The 26,423-nt window shown below is 43.7% G+C and overlaps 1 protein-coding gene across 1 annotated transcript in view; it reads right to left on the bottom strand.

Annotated features, from left to right (window-relative positions):
* The window catches only part of LOC144781356 (cholesterol 24-hydroxylase-like), a 457,687-nt gene that overhangs the window by 301,056 nt on the left and 130,208 nt on the right, over nt 1-26,423 (bottom strand). Inside the window, exon 4 of the mRNA XM_078660145.1 lies at nt 22,129-22,202. Coding sequence (XP_078516271.1) covers nt 22,129-22,202 — 74 coding nt within the window. The remainder of the gene's footprint in view (nt 1-22,128; nt 22,203-26,423) is intronic.

Below are 26,423 nucleotides of genomic sequence, written 5' to 3'. Positions count from 1 at the left end.
GTTTACATGTAGGAAGGGTCACCTTCCTGCACATAAACAATCAATGGCCTTTTTCTGTATGTATGTGTGCTGCACAATGCAGCACACGTGCAAACAGAAAAAATTATGAGAAATGAAACATTTTTCCTTGTTGCGCCTGTTTAAGACCAGGTTTTCCCTGGTTTTAATTTTGGCACTGCCCCATATATAGACTGCCCTTTTAAATATGGGGCAGCGTCAAAATCAATGGGTGTTGTGGTGGAACGCCCACCGCAATACCCATTGCCCACCCCTCTCACACTAAGTATAGCGTGAAAGGGGGCCACATTACAAGGCAGCGTTAAGTGCTGCCTTGTGAATAAGGCGAAGCCCCTACCGCCACCACAACGTCAGAAAAAGTGGCGCTGTGGTGGCGATAGGAGCTTGTAAATATGCCCCCTGGTTTAAGTTTAGTCCAAACATCTAAGTTTACATTTGTGAATCGTTCCCCAAGTATTTAAGTGGTTTGTGCCAAAGGTGATAATATTTCCATGTATTATAAGGAATAAAGTATATCCTGAAGTACATGGTAAGGATATTGAATTCGCCTCGGAGTTCCATATCCTTATAAAGGAAATCGGCCCTCAGCCTCGTTCCGCCTTATGATCATGAAACTCCTTGGTGACTTGCAATATCCTTATAATGTATGGCAGGGGGATACTTTATCCCATATATAAAAATTATCTTCAATAATCATGCCATTTTTCTGATAATGAACAAACAGGCAAACAGATAGAGTGCCTAGCTAGCATTATTTCAAATTGTTTGGCGCTGAGACTTTTGTAACATGCGTAATGTAAATTATTTTCCTAGTGTTCTTGCTATGTATGCACGGGTGGCAGTGAGGGTGCACCTCTCTCTGTGTCTATGTGTTATGATGTTTCAGGCTTAGAGGCATTTTGGTGCTTGTCATTTTAAGGGATGCCTGAGCTGATCAAATATATTACTTATGGGTTTGTCCCCTCGTTTACTATCTTAATTCACATTACATTGTATTGGCTCTGGCACTGCATTAAAGGATAACAGCCCTTCATACTATTGTCCTGGCATGGGATTTTTTCCACAGAGTCCTGATCTCTTTCATAAGCAACACTGTGCTTTCAATCGCTGCCCATTTTTGAACCCATCCTTTTCATATTGCTAAAGTGGGAGCAAAAGTTGACTTCAAGTCATGACAATAGTTATTTTAATCATTGACAAATACCAAGACGTTTATGGTGAGTGAACTGCAAATTGGTATGTATTGGACCTCCCTCCTTACCACAGCGTGACTCCCTCCCAGTATGATGCACTCACAGGGCAGTGCAGCCCATGTGAAAGAATCCTTCTTCGCTCTAAGCACAAGTTTAGGTTATTTAGTATTTTGGGTGTTACAAATGATCTTCGCAAACAGTTAAATTGTGTGTACTACAAACATGCATTACTTGAAACTGTATATTTGTATGGTAAAATATGATTCCCATCCCTTATCATCAATTGCTATGTTTAAGTTTGTTTCCCACAATTGCTTTCGAGTAAGTTTTTTGTGTGCTAGCAAGTCTATGCTTGGACCCACCCATATCTTCCTAAATGTATTTTTTATTGTATTACATTGCAAAAACTGTCCCGATGTAGTCCTTTAACTTCACTTGTTGGGCATGTGCATAACTCAGGGTGTCCTAGTCCTAATTAAAGGCTGCCTCCAACTGTGCACTGCTGTTCAACTAGATTTATCTTTGGACGTTTGTCTTTTCTCATTAGTGTGGAAGTTAGTTGACTCTTCTTAGCTAATGTATCTGTGAGCCATGTCTTGGCCAATTTTATACCTTTCCCCCATTCTGAACCCCACTGCAGCAGTGCTGCCAAATGATAAAGTTCAAAGTCAGGCACGCTCAGACATCTTTCATTTTTGGTAAGTTTATTGAAGGGCCCCAGATGAAGTCATACAGTAGAAAACCCAATGCTTTGAAAGAGAATTTCGGGTTGCATACCGGGAAAATGCTACAACTGTATTCAGGGAGCATAATGATATTGGCCAAAGCAATGGACCCTATTACCAAGAACAGCAGTGATTTCCAGAACTCTATGCTTTGTATGCGTTTCCCCAGGTTTTCGCCCATCATATCTTTGTATGGAAAATGTGGACACTCAATTATTTAAACGTATGCGTTCCCACCTTATGCCCTCATCTGCTAGCATAAATAGTACACTATCCTGATCTAGTTTAAGAAGGATGCACATGTTTTAATTCACTATACCCCGATTATCAATAGTTCATATGTAGATGTGCTCACTCACGTTCTGCCATCTTGAAGAAACAGTACTAAATCCTCTACATATAACAAGATTTTGTGGACTTTGTCCCACAGCTGTATACCCTCAGTGAGTGCCATTCTTCTCACTGTTTAAGCTAATGGTTCCATCACCAATGCAAACAGTATCAGCGATTGTGGACATCCCTGATAGGTGCTATGTGCGCTTTAAATGCTTCTGATATTAACTGTCCTGTTCTGACTCCAGCTGTAGGGTTCATATATAACAATTTGATCCATTTTGTGAACTGAGTACCAAACCCTATACAATGTGGCACTTTCAATAAGAACTGACATTTGAGTCTATCAAAGTCCTTCTTGATATCAATTGAGAGTACAGTAGCATGCGTTTGTTCTGAGGGTGTTTCATCCATTACTCCTACTAAACTCCTAATGTTTAATGAGGTATTCCTACTGGCAATAATTCCATCTAGATCTGGTGAACTAGTGTAGGCAATCATTGCTGAAGTATTCTGACAAAACATTTGCTAAGAATCTTGTAGTTGGTTTTCAACATAAAAAGTGATTTATCAGTGGCTTTGTCTGTGGGATTCCTGCTGGGTTTCAGCATAGCAACTATCAAGGCTTCACTCATCAACCTCTTTTTTATGTACATATTTCTGATTAGCATTTGCGGGGTGCTACATCCTTCCCAAGGGTTGAAGTACTATACAATTAAATATGTTCTCTTCTACTTTATTAGTCCAGTTGTGGTAGTCAATACTTTCATACAAAGAAGTTATAGGGGTGCCTCAGTTTTGTTCTCTTATCGAAATGACCAATATCATCACAACCTTAGTGTTAATGGCTAAATGAACTCAACTCCTAGTCCAGAAAGTCTGAATCAAGGATGAGCATTTCAGTCAAACATCGGCCACTATTCTCTCAATAGACATTCTAGTCAGTGTTGACCCACTATAGGTCCACCCTAAGTTGTGTTTGGTCTTCAAGGCCTCAATTTGCATCATCTGAATGGACTGTGAAGAACACTACACAGGCCTCAAATGTGCTTTAAGACTTTGGCGAATAGGATATATATTTACAATTGGTTAACCTGATGCTTCGACTATATCTTATTCAATTGTTGACATTCATAGAAAAATAGGTGTATTTGTGGCAAAATAAGCTTTTTTAGGGGCTCACTGCTGCAGGGGTTCACCCTTATCAGTCCACTGGTCCTTAAACCAACAAGATAGAGATTGGCACAGAGGATGAAATATAAAAGACAACTGGTTTAATAATCACTCATGAGTGGGACTTCATCAATACAGCACCCTCGGCACTGTATGAGATAGTACAAGGAATACAGGGACCATGGGGTTTATATACCTTGTTTGTTGCTGAATAAGCATGGAGACTCAAAGAAGAGGTACAAGCATGTACAATAACAACTATTGACTAACATGGGCAGACAAAAACCTCTTACTCAGCAATGTGGGAGCGGGCAGCTTAGTCAGTTGAAACAGTTACATTCTAAAACAGGTACATTCTAGCAGCTACAGGCCTTTCTGAGCATGCGCAGTGCTCTGGCTCAGTGCTGAAGGAGTTAACTACAGTTGATGACTCAAGCAGAATAGGAAGGCAGGCAACAGTGAGGGATGCAGAATCACATGGCTAATGCAAATGGATGCAGCAAACAAAATGGCTTCAGCTTATGCTAACAGTAATTCCTGTGATTTCCACAGACGATCCTTTTATCTGAAAACATTGCTATGAAATAGAGGATACATGAAAATTATCTTCCATATTAATTAGCATCAACTGACTAATCTCTTGATCAGTTACTAGCTGGGCATTTACTTTCGGCACATTTCGTTTAACTGATGTACAAGGAATGCAAGTAGAAATACATAGGGAACAAAGCATTGGGCCACTTTGGATACACAGGCAGCAGAAACACAGAATCGCAATAAATATACATAAGACGGATAATAACTTCCAGCCCCAGAGAATAGTGTCCATAACCATCCACTCCGAGTCCATGTCCCTGAATCCGGGTGGATTTCAGTGGCTATTTCATGTAATTTTGAAATTGCCTCAAATACTGAAGGGGTGTGGTCAGAGATATACACACGGCAACTGCTCCCAATGATGTGGCATGCTCCACCACGGTCTGCTAGAACCACATCGAGGACCATCCTTCCGGGTTTGCAGCAGATATCGGTATGCACCAGGGATCGTATGGTCCGGGAAGACTTCCTCAGGTTCTGCAGGTGACGCAGCTTGGCCTCTCTCTGTGTCCAGGATGTTGCAGTGATCCTTCAGAGCAGCAGGTTCCACAAGGCGAACGCACCCTTGTGCGATGGGTGGAGTAGACCCAATTCTTCCGATTGGTTACTCGGACTGCAGTTCTGGTAGATAGAAGAACTTGCTCAGGTCTTTGCCATCTGGGTTCCAGGCAGCTCGACCTCTGGAACACCTTCACCATCACCTGGTCACCAGGCCGCAGATCAGACCATCACCTTGAGACCCTTCAGGAAGAGCTTCTCGAACCTATTGATTAATAGAAAGCAAGCTGTCAGTCATCAATACATAAGGTACATCATGTATAGGGCGTGGCTTAGGGATCCCTCAAATGTTCATTGGCCTTCCAAATACCACCTCATTCGGTGTGAGGTCAGATAGTGTTTGTGGTATAGATCTAATGGAGAGCAATGCTAGAGGCAATGCAATGCCATTTCAGAGATGTGGAAGCTAGAATTTTAGCGAGTTTTAATTTCAACGTGGAGTTGTAACGCTCTGCCAAGCCTGCTGACTGTGGGTGAAAAGCTGCATGGAACCTCTGCTTAATCCCCAATCCTTTCAAGACATACTCAACAACGTGTCCAATGAAATGAGGTCCGTTGTCACTCCACAAAACTCGACAAACTCCGAATCTGGGGAAGAACTCCTTTAGGAGCACCTTTGCTGTACTAAGAGCTGTATTATCTTTTGTAGCATATGCCTCAATACACTTACTAAAGGCACAGACCACCACTAAGACATACTTTAAATTATTTCAGAATTCTAGATGGATGTAATCCATTTGTAGTACTTCAGAAGTTGCAGTTGGTATTGCAAATCCTCCTGTTAGAGTTTGTGTTCACTTTTCAGGATTATACTGGAGACAAATCAGACATGACTCGACTATCTTATTAGCTGTGCCGGCAACATTTGGATGATCCCAAACCTGCATAAGTAGTTTTGCTATTGAGGATGCTCCAACATGTGCCGGCCCATGTGCCATGTGAATCATAGGATGTGGACAATTTCCACTTGGTCATGTCTTTAGTCCTCCAACAGCCCTCATCATCCAGTGTTCCCTCCTTAGGCCATTGGTTTAATTCATCAGCAGAGGCAGATCGCTGCATGTCCAGTACTTCTTGCCTGGCATCATGCCAGTGTTCAGCCTGACACTTAACCACGTACATAGATGTAGTGCTTCGCTGCATTGCAGTCTCATGTGCTGTGTAATCCGCAAAGGCATTGCCCTGTCCTATTTTATCAGTCACTTTCTTATGTGCGCTACACTTAACAATCGCTATTTTCTTAGGATATGTCAAAGCAGTAAGGAGACTATGTACTAATTCCCCATGCACTATTTGTGTCCTGTGTGATGTAATGGAGCCTCTTTCCTTCCAAAGGAACCCAAAATCGTGAGCCATTCCAAAAGCATATCGGCTGTCGGTACAGATGTTAACAAACAGATCAGTGCTAAGCTCACATGCTCTTGTGAGCGCTATCAATTCAGCTGCCTGGGCTGACTTCTGTGGAATGCGAGCTGTCTCAACTACAGTCTGAAGTGTTGTAATAGCATACGCAAGAATCACTAAGAGAATAGCCTACACCTCTATTTTTTGAAAAAGTACGCAATCTATTCTTGCTGAAAGACAAACACATTTCTTCTGTTCATCTTGGTCTTTAATTTTGACCTTTTTACTTATGTTCTTAATTTATTAATTTCATACATTGATAGAATGAGAAATAACATCACCATTTCTTAGCTATACCACAACACATATAAATCAACATTATTTTTTTTTAAATGTTACAAAAGTAATAGATCGTGCTCATACATTCAATAATTGTGAAACAAAGTTTTTTTGTGTCAGAAACAAAAATACAATTTTGTGTGGACGCAGTTTATAATCAACAAGGAGGATGAGAAAATGTTAAGTCTCCCTTCAAAACCTCTATTTGATGACTATCATACTCAATCACTAAATCATAGAAGATAACAAGAACAAAAATTAATTGAAGAAAGTTCCTTGATTATAGCGTGAAGTGAACCACAATGTCTCTATTTATTAAAGGTAAAAATTAAAGACCAAGATGAACAGAAGAAATGTGTTTGTCTTTCAGCAAGAATAGATTGCGTACTTTTTCAAAAAATAGAGGTGTAGGCTATTCTCTTAGTGATTCTAGTTAAACGGCCCTGCCTAACCCTCGTCCTATTGTGCCTAACTCCTTGCTTTTTTCAAAGTACCAGCATAGGCAGGCAGATGCTGTGCCATCGGCAATTTCAAGCAAGACCCGTCAACCCATAGGTTCCCATCAACACTAGAAAGGGGCGTATCTGGTAGGTCAACACAACCCTTTGTTTGCTCTTCAGTAAGGGTTTAGGGTTGAACATCTTTTCAATGTGATATGAGGACCCACAAGTGTCAATTCATAACCTGCCAGCGAGCACTAGTTAAGTGTTGCATTTTTGATTGGTTCAGAAAGGCATCAACTGCATGGGGCACTAACACAAGTAATCTGTGTGACAGGACTATTCCCTCACTCTGACGTATGGCCACAGCTGTCACTGCTACCGCTCGAAAACACCCAAGCAAAGCACAAGCGACTGGATCAAGGACAGTTGAAAAATAGGCACTGGGACATTGCTTATCACCGTGTGTCAGGTTTAAAACCGAGAGAGCGCAATCGTCCCTCTCATGTACATAGAGTGTGAAGGCCTTAGTGTAGTCTGGAGTTCCTAATACTGGTGCAAAACAAAGAGCTTGATGTAACTGCCAAAAAGCATTCTGACATTCAGTAGTCTGTGGGAGAGGCATTGGAGTGTCTTTAGTCAAAAGGGCCAACAAAGGCTTAACTATGTGGGAAAAGCAAGGAATCCACTGCCTACAGAAAGAAGTACGGCCAATCAGTGCACAAACATCCTTCTGAGTACAGGGCACAGGCGTGTCCAAAACAGTTTGAATGCAGTCTGGTGCGAGTGCACTTCCCTCCTTAGACAGGAGGAGACCTAAATAGGTAATCTGCTGTCTACAATACTGCAATTTCTTTCGAGAGACCTTGTGATGATGGGATGCAAGAAATGAAAGCAATAACAGTGTTCCTTTTTCACACTGTTCAGGGGTATCAGCTGCCAACAAGTTGTCATCGACATTTTGAATAAGAGCCACCCCTTTGGGCACAGGGAAAGAATCAAGATGTCTTTTCAATGCTTGGCTATACATACTAGGACTCTCGGTATACCCCTGTGGAACTCTACAGAATCTGAAGGATCGATTATTCAAAGCAAAGCCGAACAAATAACGACTGTCAGCATGAATAAGTTTCAAGAAGAAAGCATTCTTCAAATCGATCACACTGAATGTAGTTGCAGTAGGAGAAACCATACTAAGAAGTGCTGTGATGTCAGAGACTACTGGCTATTGAGGAACAACTATTTTGTTTACCTCCCGCAGGTCAATGATAAATCCATAAACCTTAGTGTCAGTGTCTTTTTTCAAAATGGGAAGAATAGGGCTATTACAGATATTATAGGGGACTTCTTTCATAACCCCCACTCTGATCAAATCATGAACAATATGTATCAATGCTTCTTCACCCTCTCAAGAGATTTTATATTGGAGTAATCGAGGCAATGACGCACCTTCCTTTACTTGAATATGTACTGGTGGGATAACCATTTGTCCCATATCGGTATCAGATGTAGCCCACAAAGTGCTAACGATGCCAGAGCAACATCCTCTTTAATGAGACAAGCTCTCTCAAACATGGGATAGTTGTCATTTAAAATAACGAGCACTCCTTCTGGGAAACAACGTACTGTAGCACAAAACTGTTTGAGCACATCGATACCCACTATATTTTCCAATGTGTTAGGGGACAGCAGGAATGGACATGCTGCAGTGAATGTATCAAGACTGAATGCAAGTGGCTCTGACAGTGGGCAAAGGGAAGCTGTCCCATTGAATCCTATCGATGTTATCATTGCAACAGACAGGGGAGCCCTAGGAACCAATTGTTTAAACAAAGCACTACGGCACTACGAGTAGCTCCTGTATCAACCAGAAAACGATCAGTAGAACCCAAAACGTTTGCATCGACATAGGGACCCATCTGCTCAACTGGGAGCTCGACTGGTTCCTTACCCCATGCTATGCATAATCAGAATCCTTAGGGCCATCAGCCAAGTAATCAGACATTTGGTATCGGTTTCATCTGTCAAAGGTACCAAAAGAGGTAGGATTAGTTTCGGCTGGCTCATATCTAGTACGATTATCCATGCCTCCCCTATTTCCTGTGTTCCATGGACGACCTCTCCTACTGCCTCTACCCCACTGATACTGCTGACCTTGCAAAAGGGGGCACTCAGAACTCCAATGTCCAATTTCCTTACAATATGCACATTGATCAAAGACAACGTTGTTTGAGGGAAAGGGGGTACACCAGGGCGATACATTGCATGTCCACCTCTCACACAACCTCTAAAAGGGAGACCATAGACTTGCGCCAACATGACTTTCGTTTTTAGACCCTTGACCTTTTTATCCTCCTTGCCTTTTGCTTCCAACTCCTGACGCTCATAATATTGGGCCACAGTCAAAAGGGAGACGGGAAGGATGTAGTCCATGAATTCTTACTGGCCTTTAGGCGATTAGCTATTCTGGCAACATGTTCATGCCAAATTTGTCGACGAACAGATGCCTACCAATGTCATCACTAAAGTCATAGAATGTCTCTTCGAATCGCGTAAAGAAATCAGAAACTGACTAATCCGCTTTCTGCTTGCAAGACGCTAATGTAGTCCAACCTATTTTCTTAGGGGGTATAAGAGTTTTCAACTTAGTTACAATGGCTTTAGGAAGATCTAATATCACTTGTTGTGGTTTTTGTGCAGGTGCTCTTTCAGCATCTATTCCCTCTAATTGTACCCAAGTATCACCAGAAGCTGCATTATCATCTACCTTCCGAATCAATCTCCACATATCCGGGGGTAAAATAAGTCCAAACAACATGTCAATATCAGGCAATGTCATAGTGCAAGAACTAATAGCTCCTTCTAACTCTTCATATAAAGCGCCTGGATTTTTTCGTAGATCAGGCAAAGCAGCTTTAAGAGCCATAACGTCTGCTTTACTCCAAGGGTTATAGACCCAATTATAAATAAAATATCCTTTTGCGTTATCTGAAGTTTTATCGCCACTCGTTACCACGCCCCTTGGAGGAACATACAAAGGCGCAGCTTCACGCATCGGCTTTACAGTGACTACAGGATTACTAGTGTCTGTATCTGTCCCTGTAGCCCCTTCTTGGTGTACTGGGATCTGAACTGTTTGCTCAGCTGCTGCTTTCTGAGCTGCCTTTTTCTCCTCTTGTAATCAAAATACATCAGCGCGCAACTTAACCACTCGCCTAATTAGATTGGACACACATGAAGGAAGAAAGTGCCATCGTTTAACTCTTTTTAATCAGCACTTATTTCATCAGGCTCTAGAACTTTGGAATATTTTCTAAATTTAGCCACTACCTCACAAGTAAATGTCTCTAAAAAATGTAACTGCTCAAACTCTGACCATTGCTGAATCACTACTAGAATCTCTGAACAGGGTCATGCCCATAAGCTGCTTTACGGGCAGCGGATCTAAGAGTGGCCATGCGGTCAGCGGTCAAAGTAGAGCGAGTTGCCCGCCTGTCTGATTTATCCTTATCTTCCTCATCCGCAGACCAGTGCTCTTCATCAGAAACTTCAGTCTCAGGGGCACTAGGGAATTTATATGGCGGCGAGGTCTATCTAACAAATTGGAATCATCTTGTGGTCTATTAAGCATGGGATAAAGGGGGCGTCGAATAGGGTACTGGCCAGTTACCTCTAAATGACGCTCCCTATCTTCTTACTCTTTTATTTCCCTCATCTCTTTATTTTTCAATTCTAATGCTTTCTGGTAAATTGACTTGCGCTGTTCTTTTTCTGCTATAGCTTCTCGCCTCCTCACTCTCTCATTCACCTCTTTCACCCACATTTGTACACAGTCAAACATGGCCTGCCAACTTTTTTTTCCTCAATAGGCACTGCTCAGCATGCTGAATCTTTTTAAGGTCAAACGACCCATTGACAGGCTATTGTAGATAAGGATCCTTTTTAGTGTATTTGTTCCACAGTGTACTATACATTATAGAAGAAATACAGTATTTAATGTACATAAACCTATTAGGTGTCCCCCTCTAGGGGAGCCGGCTGAGTACTTTCTAAATCCATATTGATACCACCACAACAGCAACACATTCTACGAAGTGTGGTAGGAGCAAGCATGCCAAAAATATTATAATACAATATAATATTATATTCAAATAGGATTTATCCTCAGTATCAAAAGTAGAGAAAAATCTCCTCATTACCTGCCTTTATTTACTGCAAACAAAAAAAACCAGAATCCTGGCCAAGCAAATCCACAGCAAGAGTGTCACTTCAGCGACCTTACCAAACCAAAGTCCCCAACCTCCACCTGACAAAGCTCTGGGTCGACCTAACGGTCTTCTTAAAAAACGTACGCCAAAGCAGATCTCAGTCAGGACCGGCCATCACCTGGAGGGTCAAATCGGGAAAACCAGAACACACATCGGTCTGCAAAGACAAAGGGTCTCCTCATGCAGGGTACCTCCTCATTAGATTCCTGCTCTCCATCAAGACTGCACTTTCGGATGGCCGCATCTCCTATGAGTCCCTATTCGGGTGCCAATTTGTGGAAAAATAAGCCTTTTTAGGGGCTCACTGCTGCAGGGGTTCACCCTTGTCAGTCCACAGATCCTTAAACCAACAAGATAGAGATTGGCACAGAGGCTGGAATATAAAAAAAACTGGTTTATTAATCACTCGTGAGAGGGACTACATCGATACCGCACCCTCGGGCACTGTATGAGAAAGTACAAGGAATACAGAGACCATGGGGTTTATATACCTTGTTTGTAGCTGAATAAGCATGGAGACTCAAGAGAGGAAGTACAAGCATGTACAAGAATAACTATCAACTAACATGGGCAGACAAAAACCTCTTACTCAGCAACGTGGGAGGGGACATAGGACAGCTTAGTCAGTTGAAACAGCCTGACAGTTACATTCTAAAACAGGTGCACTCTAGCAGCTACAGGCCTTTCTGAGCATGTGCAGTGCTCTGGCTCAGTACTGAATGAGTTAACTACAGTTGATGACTCAGTAGAATAGGAAGGCAGGCAACAGTGAGGACGGCAGAATCACATGGCTAACACATGGCTAATGCAAATGGATGCCGCAAACAAAATGGCTTCAGCTTATGTAACAGTAATTCCTGCGATTTCCACATTGGGACCTATAAAACACAAGCCTACATACAAAGATTTGGAGTGTTGTGCAGTGAGAGGAGCATTCCAAGCTGAAAGAGGCATGAAAAGAGGATAGTAGCCGAATGGTGGGTAAGGACCTGAAGGGGTACAGCACAGGGAAATGTGATACAGTGCTGGTATAGACAGGGGGAAGATGAGAAATCTATGACTTAACCTTTCACCTACTTTTATTGTGATATTAAATGTAGTACTGTTTTGTTTATGATGAACCATAATTTATAATAAAACATGCTATCCTTGTAAGAACCAAATTATAAAGCTCTTACAAAAAATGTAGACCATCCTTTCTCCGTTATTAAAGGAACAATGCGTCAATTTTCTTGTTACCAGAATTGCTCGGTTAATTCGGACTCACTATTAGGGCTAATTATTTGGGTCCTATATGTATTTTGATGTTCTACACAGAAATCCAGACTAAATTGGTATCTAAGTTTCCCATGTTAGGGTTTGTAGAGGTACCCATAGCTTGACTCACACAGGAAAATCCTGAAAAAAATTGGCAGATTATGGGCCGAAAGTTTTTTTACCTGCAAATGGCATCAACATAAGATTTGCTAAGATTGCCCTCTTCCCAGCTTCCAGAAAGAGAGGCAAAAAATCAACATTGTGTAGATCACTGTTAGAAATGGGGGTCTCAAGTTCGCAATCGTTTGCGCCATAGTCCAAACAGGGACCCTTGCTTCTAGTCAGGGAAAATTACCCCTGCTCACCCCCTTGGTAGCTTGGCACGAGCAGACAAGCTTATCTCAGAGGCAGTGTGTAAAGCATTTGCGAACACATACAGTAACACAGTGAAAACACTACAAATGGACACCACACCAGATTAGAAAAATAAGTATTCCACAGCGATCATTGTTTTTAAATAATCTGTGTGATAATTTGTATTTTAGAATAACTTACCCCTCGGCCACTTCCTCTCATTTGCCGACACCCCGCCCAGCCGATTGCACGCTGCCGCGGGTGAGTGTTGGTGTAACTATTCCGCCATTCCTGGCCCAGCGGACACGCCCACTCACGCTGTCCAAGCCCCCTCGCCACACTATTTAAACGCGCGCTGACTGCTAGCGCAGTGTTTACTGAACCCACTCCTGAGGCGGAAAGCCTGGAGCCTTCACAGCGATCATTGTTTTTAAATAATCTGTGTGATAATTTGTATTTTAGAATCACTTAACCCTCGGCCACTTCCTCTCATTTGCCGACACCCCGCCCAGCCGATTGCACGCTGCCGCGGGTGAGTGTTGGTGTAACTATTCCGCTATTCCTGGCCCAGCGGACACGCCCACTCACGCTGGCCACGCCCCCTCGCCACACTATTTAAACGCGCGCTGACTGCTAGCGCAGTGTTTACTGAACCCACTCCTGAGGCGGAAAGCCGGGAGCCTTTCACAGCGATCATTGTTTTTAAATAATCTGTGTGATAATTTGTATTTTAGAATCACTTACCCCTCGGCCACTTCCTCTCATTAGCTGACACCCCGCCCAGCCGATTGCACGCTGCCGCGGGTGAGTGTTGGTGTAACTATTCTGCCATTCCTGGCCCAGCGGACACGCCCACTCACGCTGGCCACGCCCCCTCGGCACAATATTTAAACGCGCGCTGACTGCTAGCGCAGTGTTTACTGAACCCACTCCTGAGGGGGAAAGCCGGGAGCCTTTCACAGCGATCATTGTTTTTAAATATTCTGTGTGATAATTTGTATTTTAGAATCACTTACCCCTCGGCCACTTCCTCTCATTTGCCGACACCCCGCCCAGCCGATTGCACGCTGCCGCGGGTGAGTGTTGGTGTAACTATTCCGCCATTCCTGGTCCAGCGGACACGCCCACTCACGCTGGCCACGCCCCCTCGCCATACTATTTAAACGCGCGCTGACTGCTAGCGCAGTGTTTACTGAACCCACTCCTGAGGCGGAAAGCCGGGAGCCTTTCACAGCGACCATTGTTTTTAAATAATCTGTGTGATAATTTGTATTTTAGAATCACTTACCCCTCGGCCACTTCCTCTCATTTGCCGACACCCCGCCCAGCCGATTGCACGCTGCCGCGGGTGAGTGTTGGTGTAACTATTCCGCTATTCCTGGCCCAGCGGACACGCCCACTCACGCTGGCCACGCCCCCTCGCCACGTCACTACTCCCTCCCCATATATCATGCTCACCCACCGGAAGCGCAGCGGACGAGCGCAGCGGGCGCGACGATTGCGCGCCGAAGGCGCACTTAAGGCAAGCTCGTCTGCGCTCGTCCGCGCCGAGACCGGGCCAAGGGCCACCCCCCCTGACACCGGGGAGCTGCATCTGGCTCGTGAATCAAGAAACCTTATATACACCTCCGAACAACTCCGAAATCTGAACAACTTAGCAGATGTATCGCATCCTCTACCGCATCTGCTATACACTAACCCTAATATAGGTCCTCACAAATGTCCATCTTGCACTATCCCCACCCCCTCAACCACATCCATCCTAGCAGCACTCATCAATGTACGATCTGTCCCTAAACACAAAACTGAGATCTTAGAATTTATTGAGTCACACAACTTAGACCTTTTATTCATTACCGAGACCTGGGGCGACGACTCCTCAGGTCCAGATTTCAAAGCTGACACTCCTGAAAATTACTGTGTATGCAGACTAGACAGAACAAAAAGAAAGGGGGGTGGAATAGCCATTCTCTATAAAAACGATCTCAAAGTCAAGTTTACCGACTCTAACTACAGCGAATGTGAGGCTCTTTCCTTTACCATCAGCCTCTCTGACAACCAATCACTCACAGGCCTACTACTCTACCGCCCCCCAGGGTCCATATCGAAATTTCTTAACAACCTTAATAACCTTATTGAGGCCTCTGCAGGTGCGCCACATTTTACCATACTGGGCGACTTCAATTTTCATCTTGAGACCATGTGCGACCCTGATACTGCGGCACTAACTAACGATCTAGCAGCGGCCGGCCTACAACAAATTGTCATTCAGCCTACCCATAAAGCCGGACACACCCTAGACGGATTATTCACCAATAACCCACACATTGCTGTTTCGAAGATGACCCCTCTTATTTGGACCGACCATTCAGCAGTTTGTTTTTCCATAAAGCTGACTTCTCCTCCATCTTTCTCCTCATCTTCGTCTCCTATTACTTTTAGAAACTGGAAAAATATCGATCCTCCCCACCTTTCCGCGTTGCTGCTTGACAGCATCACCACCACCGAACAGGATCCCTCGCTAGCGTCCACCAACTATCTTTACAGCCTAAATAAGGCTTGTCAAAATCTAGCTCCCCCTAAAACTTTCTATCGTACCAGAACTCATCCCTCGGCCCCATGGTTTACAGAATCCCTTTGACTGCAGAGACAACACTGCAGAAATTTGGAAAGACGCTGGCGCCGCCATTACAACGCCACGGAAAAAACTGTTTACAAAAGCGCCCTCTCCAAATACAAAGATCTTCTTACTGTGGAAAAGACATCCTACTACACTTCCCAAATCAACCAGGCAAAAAAGTCTTCAAAAGAACTGTTCCAGGTGGTCACTCACCTCTCTAACCCACCTGCCCCCCGCTTCAATGGAACCCAATCCCTCTGCGACTCTCTTGCAAACTTTTTTAAAGACAAAGTTACAGATATTTTTTCAGCCTTCACCCGCGCCCCCCCCGACTACCACTCCCAATCTACTGCCCCACAACAACACACCCAGCCTCACGGTCTTCGAAGCTGTCACGGAGGAACAAGTCCATCGACTTGTCTTGGGCACTAAATCAGGAACTCCTTTAGACCCTTGCCCTCCTGCCATTCTTAATTTGATCCCTGAAGCCATCTCCCCTGCTCTGACGTCCATCTGCAACGCCATGTTCACAACGGGCATTTATCCTTCAGTTTGGAAGGAGGCTATTATAAAGCCTCTTCTAAAAAGAAACACTCTTGACCCCCTCCTTCCTGCCAGCTACCGACCCACTGCTTGTCTCCCTTTTCCAGCAAAGATTTTCGAGAAAGCTATGAACATACAACTATCCAATTTCATAGACAATAACAACTTACTGGATGAGACCCAATTTGGGTTTAGAAAGGGTCACGGAACGGAGACCGCGCTACTTAAAGCTGCAGAGGAAATTAGGATGACCCTGGACAAAGGAGGAGCAGCGGTATTAATACTATTAGATCTCTCTGCAGCCTTCGACACGGTCGATCATGTCATCTTGATCGACTGTGTCTCAGCCATAGGAGTTCAAAATAAAGCGAAAGAACTGCTCGCATCCTTCCTGGCTGATCGTCCACAAACAGTAAAAATGGCCCACTTCACTTCCCACACTTTCACCCTCCCGTGTGGCGTCACACAGAGCTCCTCGCTAAGTCCGACACTATTCAACATTTATGTTTCGGACTTAGCGAGAGTAATAAAATCCTATGGTATTGCCCTGACAACCTACGCTGATGATACACAACTGGTACTTTCAGTACACAGCAATGGTACATCAGTGGCAGCAAACTTCCAAAATGGAATGCGGGCGATCAGTTCCTGGATGTCATCAAACTGTCTCAAATTAAACTCTGATAAAACAGAGGTGATGACATTCGGGAAGCTGGACCCCACCTGGTCCCCTCAATGGTGGCCATCGGAGATGGGAGCCCCCCCTCAACCAGTCACCAAGGTTCGTAACCTTGGAGTCATATTCGATGACAAATTGACATTTCATCATCACGTCAACTCAGTAGTCTCCTCATCTTTTTATATCTTGAAAATAATCAAAAAACTCCTGCCTTACCTCCCATCCTCAGCCGGCAAAACTCTAATCAGCACCTTGGTCTTCTCCAAAACTGATTATTGCAACGCCCTTCTCCTGAACGCCCAGAAAAAAACCATCAACCGACTGCAATCAGTCCAGAACGCCTCAGCTAGGGTCCTGCTGAACGTTCCCAAATTCACATCCATCTCCCCATACATCCGTCAACTTCATTGGCTCCCCGTTAGGAACCGGACAATATTTAAGGCTCTGTGCATTACCTACAAAGCAGTCAACAATGTAGGTCCACAGTTCCTTAGAGCTGCTTTTTGTCCGCTCGAGCACTCAAGAACACTTCGCTCCTCCTCTGCTCACCTGCTCAAAGTTCCGCGAACAAAAAGGGTCAACTGGGGCGACAGGTGTTACACCATCTCTTCAGCCAAACTTTGGAACACACTCCCCCCCCACATTAAAACTGCCCCTACCCTCCTCAGTTTCAGAAAGAAACTAAAAACATGGCTCTTCTCACCATAACTTATCACCGCTGCGATGGTTCTGTATTCCTTAGCGCCGAGACACCCCCGGGTAGTTGCGCGCTTTAAAAATTGCACAAACATAAACATAAACATATTTAAACAAGGCTAAATGGCAAAAATCCACAATACAGTATCAAAAATAGGCTCTTCAATGATAGAAATAGTTCAGTTCAATGCAAGTTGTAAATGCAACACTTTTCCAACAAAGTACCTTAGGTGCGTCACGCAAAACATATAAAAGGGTCGCAGGGGAGGTGATGCGTCGCTTCCTTACTGTGTGGGGAATTGATACATCAGTTTCTTACTGCATTCTGGTTATGATGCGACAAGATGGCACCTCGATGTGATGCGACGATCCAGTGCGATGCGATAAAATGACGGCTTGATGTGATGCGATGACCCAGTCTGATGCGTGAAATTTTGCAGCCGCAGGCAGGCTCTGCGACGATGTTCTCGGTGATGCGTCGGGACTCGGTGCGGATGCAACATGCTTCTTCCTCGTGGCGTCACGTTTCCAGCTCCCAGCGACAAGCAGTCTTCAGAGCTCCTAAACAGCAGCAGGCACCTCTCTGCAGGTTAGAATTCCCAGCAAGGAAATTCAGAGGAGCTGGTGGTGAAGTCTTTGTGTCCCTGAGACTTCAGACAGGAGGCAAGCTCAATTTCAAGCCCTTGGAGATCTTCCTCAAGATGACAAAGCAAACAGCAAAGTCCTTTACTGTTTTCCTGGGAACAAGTAACCACTGCAGGCCAACCCACAACAATAAATAGCACTGGGGCAGTACTCTTCCTTCAGCTTGTCCGGCTTCTTCTCTGTGGCAAAGGTTCCTCTTGATTTCCCTGAAGTGATCTAAAGTTCTGGGGTCTGGGTCCCCCTTTTTATACACACAAATCCTTTGTCTCTGAAGGCAGAGAGTGTATGTACCCAGCCAAAACCAGTTATGTCCTCTCTGGTGCATCTTCCTGGCAGGAGGTTGAGACAGCATTGTTGAAAGCAGACCTGGCTAGGCTGGTGACAGGAAATCTCCTCCCCCTACTCTAAAGTCAACGCAGGTCCCATTCAGCCCAGCTCTGACTTATCAGACTGCTGGAGCCACAATCCTCTCCCAGCTCCTGTCACTCACAAGTCAGACATGCAATACACAAACCTAGCAGAGGCACACTGGATAGTTAGGCAAGAAAATTCCTACTTTCTAAAAGTGATATTTTCAAACACAGAATGTTTAAATCACCCACACTAAAAGATGCTCTTTAACATTTTGAGTTCAGGCATACTAAACTTTATTTTCCTATATTGTTCCCTGGGTCAGTTATGTTTATAAAATGTTATAATCAAACTGCCCATTCTGGCCTATGGGAACAGATAGCCTTGCAGTAGTGAAAAAAGAAATTGGCTTTAATTCACTATCAGGACATGCCACACACATCAGGGCATGTCCTACCTTTCACATACAATGCACCCTGCCCACAGGGGTACATTGGGCCTATCTTAGAGGTGAAAAACATGTCGAAAAGGGACGGTTTGGGGACTGGCAAGTATGTGCACTAGCCAAGTTGACATGGCAGCCCCAGACTGCACACAGGCTCTGGAATGGCAGGCCTGGGCCACATTTTACAAGCTTTTACTGAGGGTGGCACAATCAGTGCTCCAAGCCCACCAACAGCATTTGATTTACAGGCCCTGGGCACACATGGTGCGCTGTACTAGGGACTGACAAATAAATCAAATAACTAGTGAAGAACTGGGATTTCAAGTACCCAGCGGCGCCAGAGACACGCCCAAAGTCCTCTGGGTTCCCTTGCCTTGGTATACAGAGACACTGAATACTTTTAGGTGGCGTCAGAGATCAAATTGATTAGCTGCAGCTAGTAGCAGAAATCCCAGCAATACAACACGGTGTACAACTCAAGAAACTGCTCAATTTTACTAAGGCGAGACATCCCTATTTATACACAAAAAGGTACATTTAAAATGCACGCCCCTGCACCTAAATTCAACCAATAGAAAATACATGACATCACACAGCATCATATAGTAAAGCTCATTTTACAGTGTCCCAACCCACAAGTTAATATTTAGGCATATCTAAATAATAATCTGGAAGGCCCAGACAAACCCTTAATTGAAAGCGTAACCCATGAAATGAAGAAACAGTAAAGAAAAGTAGTTTCAGATAATGTGCAAGATAACAGAAAAGTAAAGAAACTTAAAAGTTAACAAATGTCTTGAATGGTGATTGGGAAAGTGGATAACGATCTTGCAGCGAAATTGGCTTGGCAGGGTCAATTCCAGGTGAAAGGCCAGTTTCTGAAATTAACTCCAGCGCACGAAGGAAACCTTAGTTAATGTACACATGACCCACAAAAGGTCAGACTGCTTTGCTCGTAGACTAACTTCTGAGGTCTACGTAAAAGGCAACACCAGATTGCAGTCACGACGCATGGCAAAAACCCATGTTTAGAAAAAAAAGTTGTGCACTTTAAAAGCACGCAAAATCACAGAACCTCACCAGTCAGGGAATCACTAATCCATAACAACAATTTACAATAGGGAGCACCTGCACTTGGTCACTGAACAGCAGTGGCAAAGTGCCCAAAGCCTCTATACCAGCAAAAACAGATGAGGCAACAGCAAAAAGTGGAAGGGAGACTCACGCCAAAGGTGCCAAGTCTAACAATCACTATTTGATAAATATCTCATATATTAGCTGGGTATCCCTCTTAGCTCATCATGCAATCAACCTTACTGCCCCCGCCTGCTTTACTGATTACACAGCAGCCTTTAATATGGTCGAACAACAAATACTGTGGAAAAGGCTGCCAGCTTGGGGAATTTTGGCGAAATTACTGCAATCTGTTATCAGTCCAAATCTTTGTCTTTTAGGAAATCATTAAAAACCTGCCTCTTTAACAACTAGTTCTTTGAATGTTTAGCATATTGTATTCATTATTTGCCTGAACAAGGCCAAGACGTCACTGGACCATCAAATCAATCAACACACTGTACTCAGACACATGGGTTCTAGTGAAAGATGGTAAAGGGATGACTGTCTTAAAAAAAATTCACACCAATAGAGGCTTGAAGCAGGGGTGTAGTCTCGCTCCACTCCTCTTCAGCATTCACACTGCAGACATCAAGCCATGTTTGGGAAAAGCAAGATAAATTCCTCCAAACATAAACAATGCCCATTTACAATTCTTACTGTTTGATGATTACATTTTCATCCTTGATAACACCAATGTTGGGCTGAAAAAGGCCTTGAACAAGCTCCATAAATATAATTGTCAATACAAATTGAGTGTATTCCAGTGGCATAGCTAGACATTGTGCCGCCTGTGGCGGTCACTGCGTTTGCCGCCCGGCGGCCGCATGCAAGAGCGGGAGGGTGGATTCTGCCGCCCCCAAAACTCATGCCACCTAGGGCAGAACCCACCCCCCACTTGCTATGCCACTGATGGACCAGACTTAATTTCAGTTGGATGTGTGACCTAGCACAGCTCCTAGGTAGTTGAGACAATTTTCAAAAAGTATTGCACTGTATCAGTTCTAGTGTTGGTGCAGAACGCCCTGGGAATCATTGGTGACCATTAGATTATTATGGGATTCATTTTGCTCTAGTACTATTAAAATCAAGCTTTTTGAGGAACAGAAAGGTTTTGCAAGTGGCATAGCTAGACATTGTGCTGCCTGTGACGGTCACTGAGTTTGGCGGCAGCGGGGGTGCTGGCGAATCCAGCGACTGCCGCCCCGCACAGCCGCAGGTAAGAGTGGGGGGGGGAATTCCACCCCCCACCGCCCTTTTGCTATGCCACTGTGGTCCATCAAGATGTTACGTGAACTATTTGGCATATTTCTCTCTAGGCAAGAATGCGAAGACAGGAACATTAAAAGCAGCAATTAGGCCTATATTGATAGGTGATCATCCTGTGGCAACGCCATGGGTCACGTATCTAAAAAGTTCAGTTAAAGACTTAAAAATACAAGTTCTGCTTCTCAGTAGGTCTGCAGACACCAAATAGTTGGCCTAACTCAGCCACCTGGACTACATCATGGACTCATACAACACCATGTCTGCCCAGCGATATCTATTCGAGCCAATGCATAAATCATTGAGACTATCCATCGTCCACATGCGGTTTCTACTGCAACCAATGAAAGAACTTAGGATCTCCTGCACAACCATCAATTCCTGAATTACAGGTGCACGTTATGTGATTGTGAGCAAGAATCTATCCTTCACATTGTTTGCTGTCACTCAGGGATGCACTGTGAGTGGCATTTCCTACTTGAGCAGATGTTTCTTAAGATTCTTCAATGCTAGGAAGCATTGAAGGACCGCTTGAATTGGTAGAACATCCCTGACAAATGTCGAGCTGCCAAGTTCTTTACGGATGTCCCCAGAAGACTTGATCTAAAATTACTTCAACTGCACTCATGGTTAACATCTTTCCTGCACTCATTGAGCCAACGAGGTCATGAACAGGAGTTCCTACCTAGCAGCATCCCATAAGTACCTTAAACATTCAGTTGCCTATGTATTGAGGGGGGCATTATACATTGCAGGAGGGATTCACTCCACGTTGCTTTGCTTGACACTGGTCATACTCTGCAACACCAACTTCAGTCATAATGTGTGGTTGCTGAACTAACACAAACTTGTTCATGAATCTCACGCAGAGGCCTGCCTGTTATCTTTAATTTTTAATTATTGATGTATTTTAAATGATTTTAAATGGTATATTTGTTTTATTTAATGCTGGGTGATGCAAGTCATATTATGATTATCATTCATGTGTACTTTATATGAGAGTTTAAATACTCAAACATAATAAATGTACTCACATACTTATAGACCAATGGGGTGGGCGAATTGGAGTAAGGCCAGCACCACATCCCACCAAATCTATCCCAGTGGGGTAGTCACTTCCTCTGCTCAAGCACAGAAGAATTTGCTACATAAACAGTACAGAGATTCTTACCTTTCACCAAACACAGAGAAAAGGCTTTTATAAGCGCTTGGATCCTTTGAATAGTTTGGCGACATCAGAAATTCCTAGAAGCAAAGAGATAAATATGTATTTCAGTTTCATTGAGCTGTCACAGAAAACTATGTATGAAGTCTTTGTAAAATAAGTCAACTAAACATGGAGTAAGTAGTTGGATGCTGACATTTTTTTAAATCAGCATTAGGATGCATATTTTTGGAGGGATAGTCACAACATCATTCATACATCAGAAAAATGAAAGCTGCAGGAAGCATATTGCATTTTACAAAAAACAGTGGTTCCTACATGTGGACAAGATAACATACAAAAAAACAATAATCATACACCTGATAAGTAGTATGTCTTTTGTCCAGCCGGACAAGAAATTTATTTTAAATGTTCTGGTTGATAAAGTGAATTTTAAGAACCAAAAAAGATAACAAGTGGGCACAGCCGTAACCCACAACAATCAAGACAAAACAACAAAGAAATGGCCAAAAGGGCAAAGCGAAAATCTGTCTGTATACTTGTGGTCAGTGCTACAGACAGGAAGCATATTGCATGTCCTGAACCAAAAAGGGATAAAATGTTGATAAGTGCTCGATATATTAACTATGACTCTTTACCACAAGGGAGCTTACACTTAGGGGCATATTTACAATGCCCCCTGCGTCACTTTTACACCGCCAGATCGTCACTTTTATGTCGCTCCGGTGGCGCAGTGTACCGGCCCATATTTACAAGGGCAAGCAAAGGCGCTCTGCATGGCTTTTCATGGCCTTGTAAATATGGAGTAAGGCAATGCCTTACTCTTCGTGGAAGGGGCGTTCCATGGGTGTTGCTTTTGTAGCACACATAAAACGAGGAAAATGCCTCCTTTGATTTTTTTTGTGCAGGAAGGTATCCCTTCCTACCCAAAAACAATCATGCCAACAATACATACACAATTGCACCTTGGTGCAAGAGTCCCTGCTTTGGCGCTCGGCTGCAATTTAAGTGCAGCACTGGCAGAAAGGACAGGAATGCACAGTATGTTGTAGATATGGCACATTCCTGCCCTTTTCTTTTGATGTAGGGCAGCACAGCTAGAAGGCTTGCGTTATTGCCCTCTGCCAAAATATTGTAAAAATGCCTCTCAGTCTCTACTGGGAAATGCAGCCAGTTCCTGGGCTTCACCTGTGGTTTTGGGACCCTGTATAAAGATTATGACACATTATCTTTAAATTCTCAGAAATGGTAGCCAATAGCCCCCCTGAGAACAGTGTCCTTGAGTGTACAAGAACTTTGAAACCCTTTAGTGCCTCTCTACACAGCCCTAACCCAAAGCCTGCAAAAAATGGCTAAAGCTGACACAATAACTGTCCTGTGGTAATCTCTCATGTAATTCAATATTATAAGGTCTAATTTACAGTATAGCACCAGTCCACCAGGTTTCCAGAGAGATGTTGGGGCCTATTTACAAGGACTTAACAGCACCAGAACATCATGTTTAGTAACGTTCTGCTGGAGTTCAGTCCTTCGCCTTATTTACAAGGAGGCATTTAGTCACAACGTGGCTTAACACCGCCTTTTAAATAATGCCCCTGTTTACGCAGCATTAGCTTGAAAGGCGCTGGCAATGGGTGCTGCAGTGGGCTTTCCGCCCCAACACCCATTGCTTTTTGACGCTGCCCCATATTTACAAGGTATGAGGCAGCGTCAAAAATAAGACAAGGAAATACCTGGTCTTAAACAGGTGATATGAGGAAAAATGTTTCATTTCTCCCTGTATTTTAATCTTTCTACATGTGCTGCATTCTTGCATTCTGCAGCACATATAGAAACAGCAAATTGTTTATGTGCAAAAAGGTGTCCATTCCAAGCTTTTCCAAGCAGTCTGAACAGCAGAAAAGTATGTTGAACTCCAGTCCTATAGAGGGTCGACAGTCTTATGTACTTTGACAGACAGTCCAAGGTCCAACAGGTCATCAATCAAAGGTTACTGCTAGCTACGTCATGTAGGCTCAGCCCCAACTATAATCACAGCGGGAGTACCATGAACTTGGACAATAGGATATTCGCCACATTTCTAACAGAAACTCTTAATAAGGCCCATAGGGCATCCACTCACTGTATATTATACATATGGGATTATACATATGGGAATGAGCAGAATCACTTCTAACCTCATATGTGTTTTTCTTTACATGGCATCCTGAACTGTAGGTTCATGAAAGAAGGAAGACAGCCTCTTTCAGAGTAAGTGCATTCAGAGTAGGGGGAGGCGTTCTCACTAGCACCTGAATAGGCCCGGTCTGCATTTAGAGTGGTGGGAGGAGATTTCCCTTGCACCTGAATAGGGCCTGTCTGCCTTACATAATGCTGTCTCCACCTCCTGCCGCGCAGCTGCACCAGAGAGGACAGAACTGGTTTGGGCAGCGCTCAGAGACCCTTGCACAAAGAGAACAAAGACATTTTTGGGTATAAATATTAGACCTAAACCCCTTAACTTTAGAATACTTCTGGAATCAAGAGGAACCTTTGCCCAGGAGAAGAGCTGGAGAAACTGAGGAGAGGTACTGACCTTGCTGTGTGTCTGGGGTTGGCCTGCAGTTGCTGTTTCTGCCAAGGAAAGGAGAAGGACTTTGCTGTGTGCTATGTCCCCTGCTTGAGGAAAGTCTCCAAGGGCTTGAGTAGAGCTTGCCTCCTGTTTTGAAGTCTCAGGAACACAGAGACTTCACCCCTAGCTCCCCTTGCTGGGAGTTTTGACCTGCCAAGAAGTGCCTGTGACTGTGTGGGGCCTTTGGAGGTTGCTTCTGCTGTTGGGAGCTGGAAAGAAATGCAATAACAAGAAAAACGATGCATCGCTCTTCTTGCAACAGTTTTCTGATGCAACGCCGTGGTGGGAGAAGAATCTCCCCACACCGCCGCACCTCCACACCGTTGCTGAAACCGAGGCAGCGCCTGTCGCTCCTGCAAGAATCAACGCATCCAAGGATCGCGGCTGAAGAAATCGATGCAGCGCCGCTCGAAGCAGCAGCATCATTCGCAGTCGCATCCCGGATTTCCACGCATCGTCCCTGTGCGGCAAGTTTTCCACGACTCATCACCCATGGATCGGAGTTGTCTCAGAATCGACACACCGCTTCCCCCTACAAACCGGACCTGACGCACTGCTTCCCTGTGTCCAGAGGAACTGTTGCATCGCATTCATGAAGGTCTCAGGAATAAACGTATCTCCTTGGTTTTCAACACTTCCCATCGCAGCGGCTGTTTGGCTTAGTGAATTCTGTTGCAACGACAGGTACTTTGCAAAAAATCACACATCCATAGATTTCTATGGACTCAGTTGCTAAAACCTTTTGAAAGTATTTTTCCTTAATACTTGTATGTTGGATTTTTGCCGTTTTGGTGTTGTTAAGTTTAGATAAAGATACTTTTTTTTTCTAAACCATTGTGGTGTCCATTTGTGGTTTTATCACTGTTGTCCTGTGAGTGTTTGTACAAATACTTTACACATTGCCTTTGGGCTAAGCCTGTCTGCTCATGCCAAGCTACCACGGGAGTGAGCAGGGGTTATCTAGAGTGTGTATCCTCCTTACCCTGACTAGAAGCAAGGCTCCCTATTTGGACAAAGGTACCTACCTCTGCCAACCAGAGACCCCCATTTCTAACACTCATCATTAAAATGCAATCAGCAAAGCTTTTGGAATTCGTGCAACACATTACAATGTAAAGGAATCCAATACAGCTTTTAAAATGTCAACATTGTGCATAACAAAACACCATTAACATAGTACAAAAACTAAAAAAAATCACCAAATCACACCTCAGTCTGGTGACAAGATATTAGACAACTCACAACACTATAAATCACTGCGCAACAACACATCACTTGGATTCTTATTCATATTCACCTTTCAACAACATTTACAGTCACTCCAGTAATATTCCAAATGATTCCATAATTCTCTAACTTTCTGCCACCAGAAAGGTGTAACTATTTAGGTTAATCATGTTTATTAATAAGCACATTATTTTTGGCAAGGATTCTCTACCAAACATCTGTTGACACTTTAATTAAATAATCAGAGGGTTTAGGTGCAGGATCAGGACTGTCTGAATCTTCGAAAGGCCTAGTGTGTCTTCATAAGACTAAGTACTTGTGCTAATTGATTCACAAGACACGAATTAAAGTTAAAACCATAAAAGTTTATTCTAAATTAAGATCATTACAGAATGCAAAAAGTAATTAGTTAGTCAATCATGAAACAAAATCTCAATAGTAAATTATAGTTAAATAGTGTGAG

The sequence above is a fragment of the Lissotriton helveticus genome, chromosome 9, assembly GCF_964261635.1.
Source record: "Lissotriton helveticus chromosome 9, aLisHel1.1, whole genome shotgun sequence".
NCBI lineage: Eukaryota > Metazoa > Chordata > Amphibia > Caudata > Salamandridae > Lissotriton > Lissotriton helveticus.
Note: the sequence above shows the minus strand (reverse complement) of the source record. Positions and strands in the feature narration are given on the sequence as shown.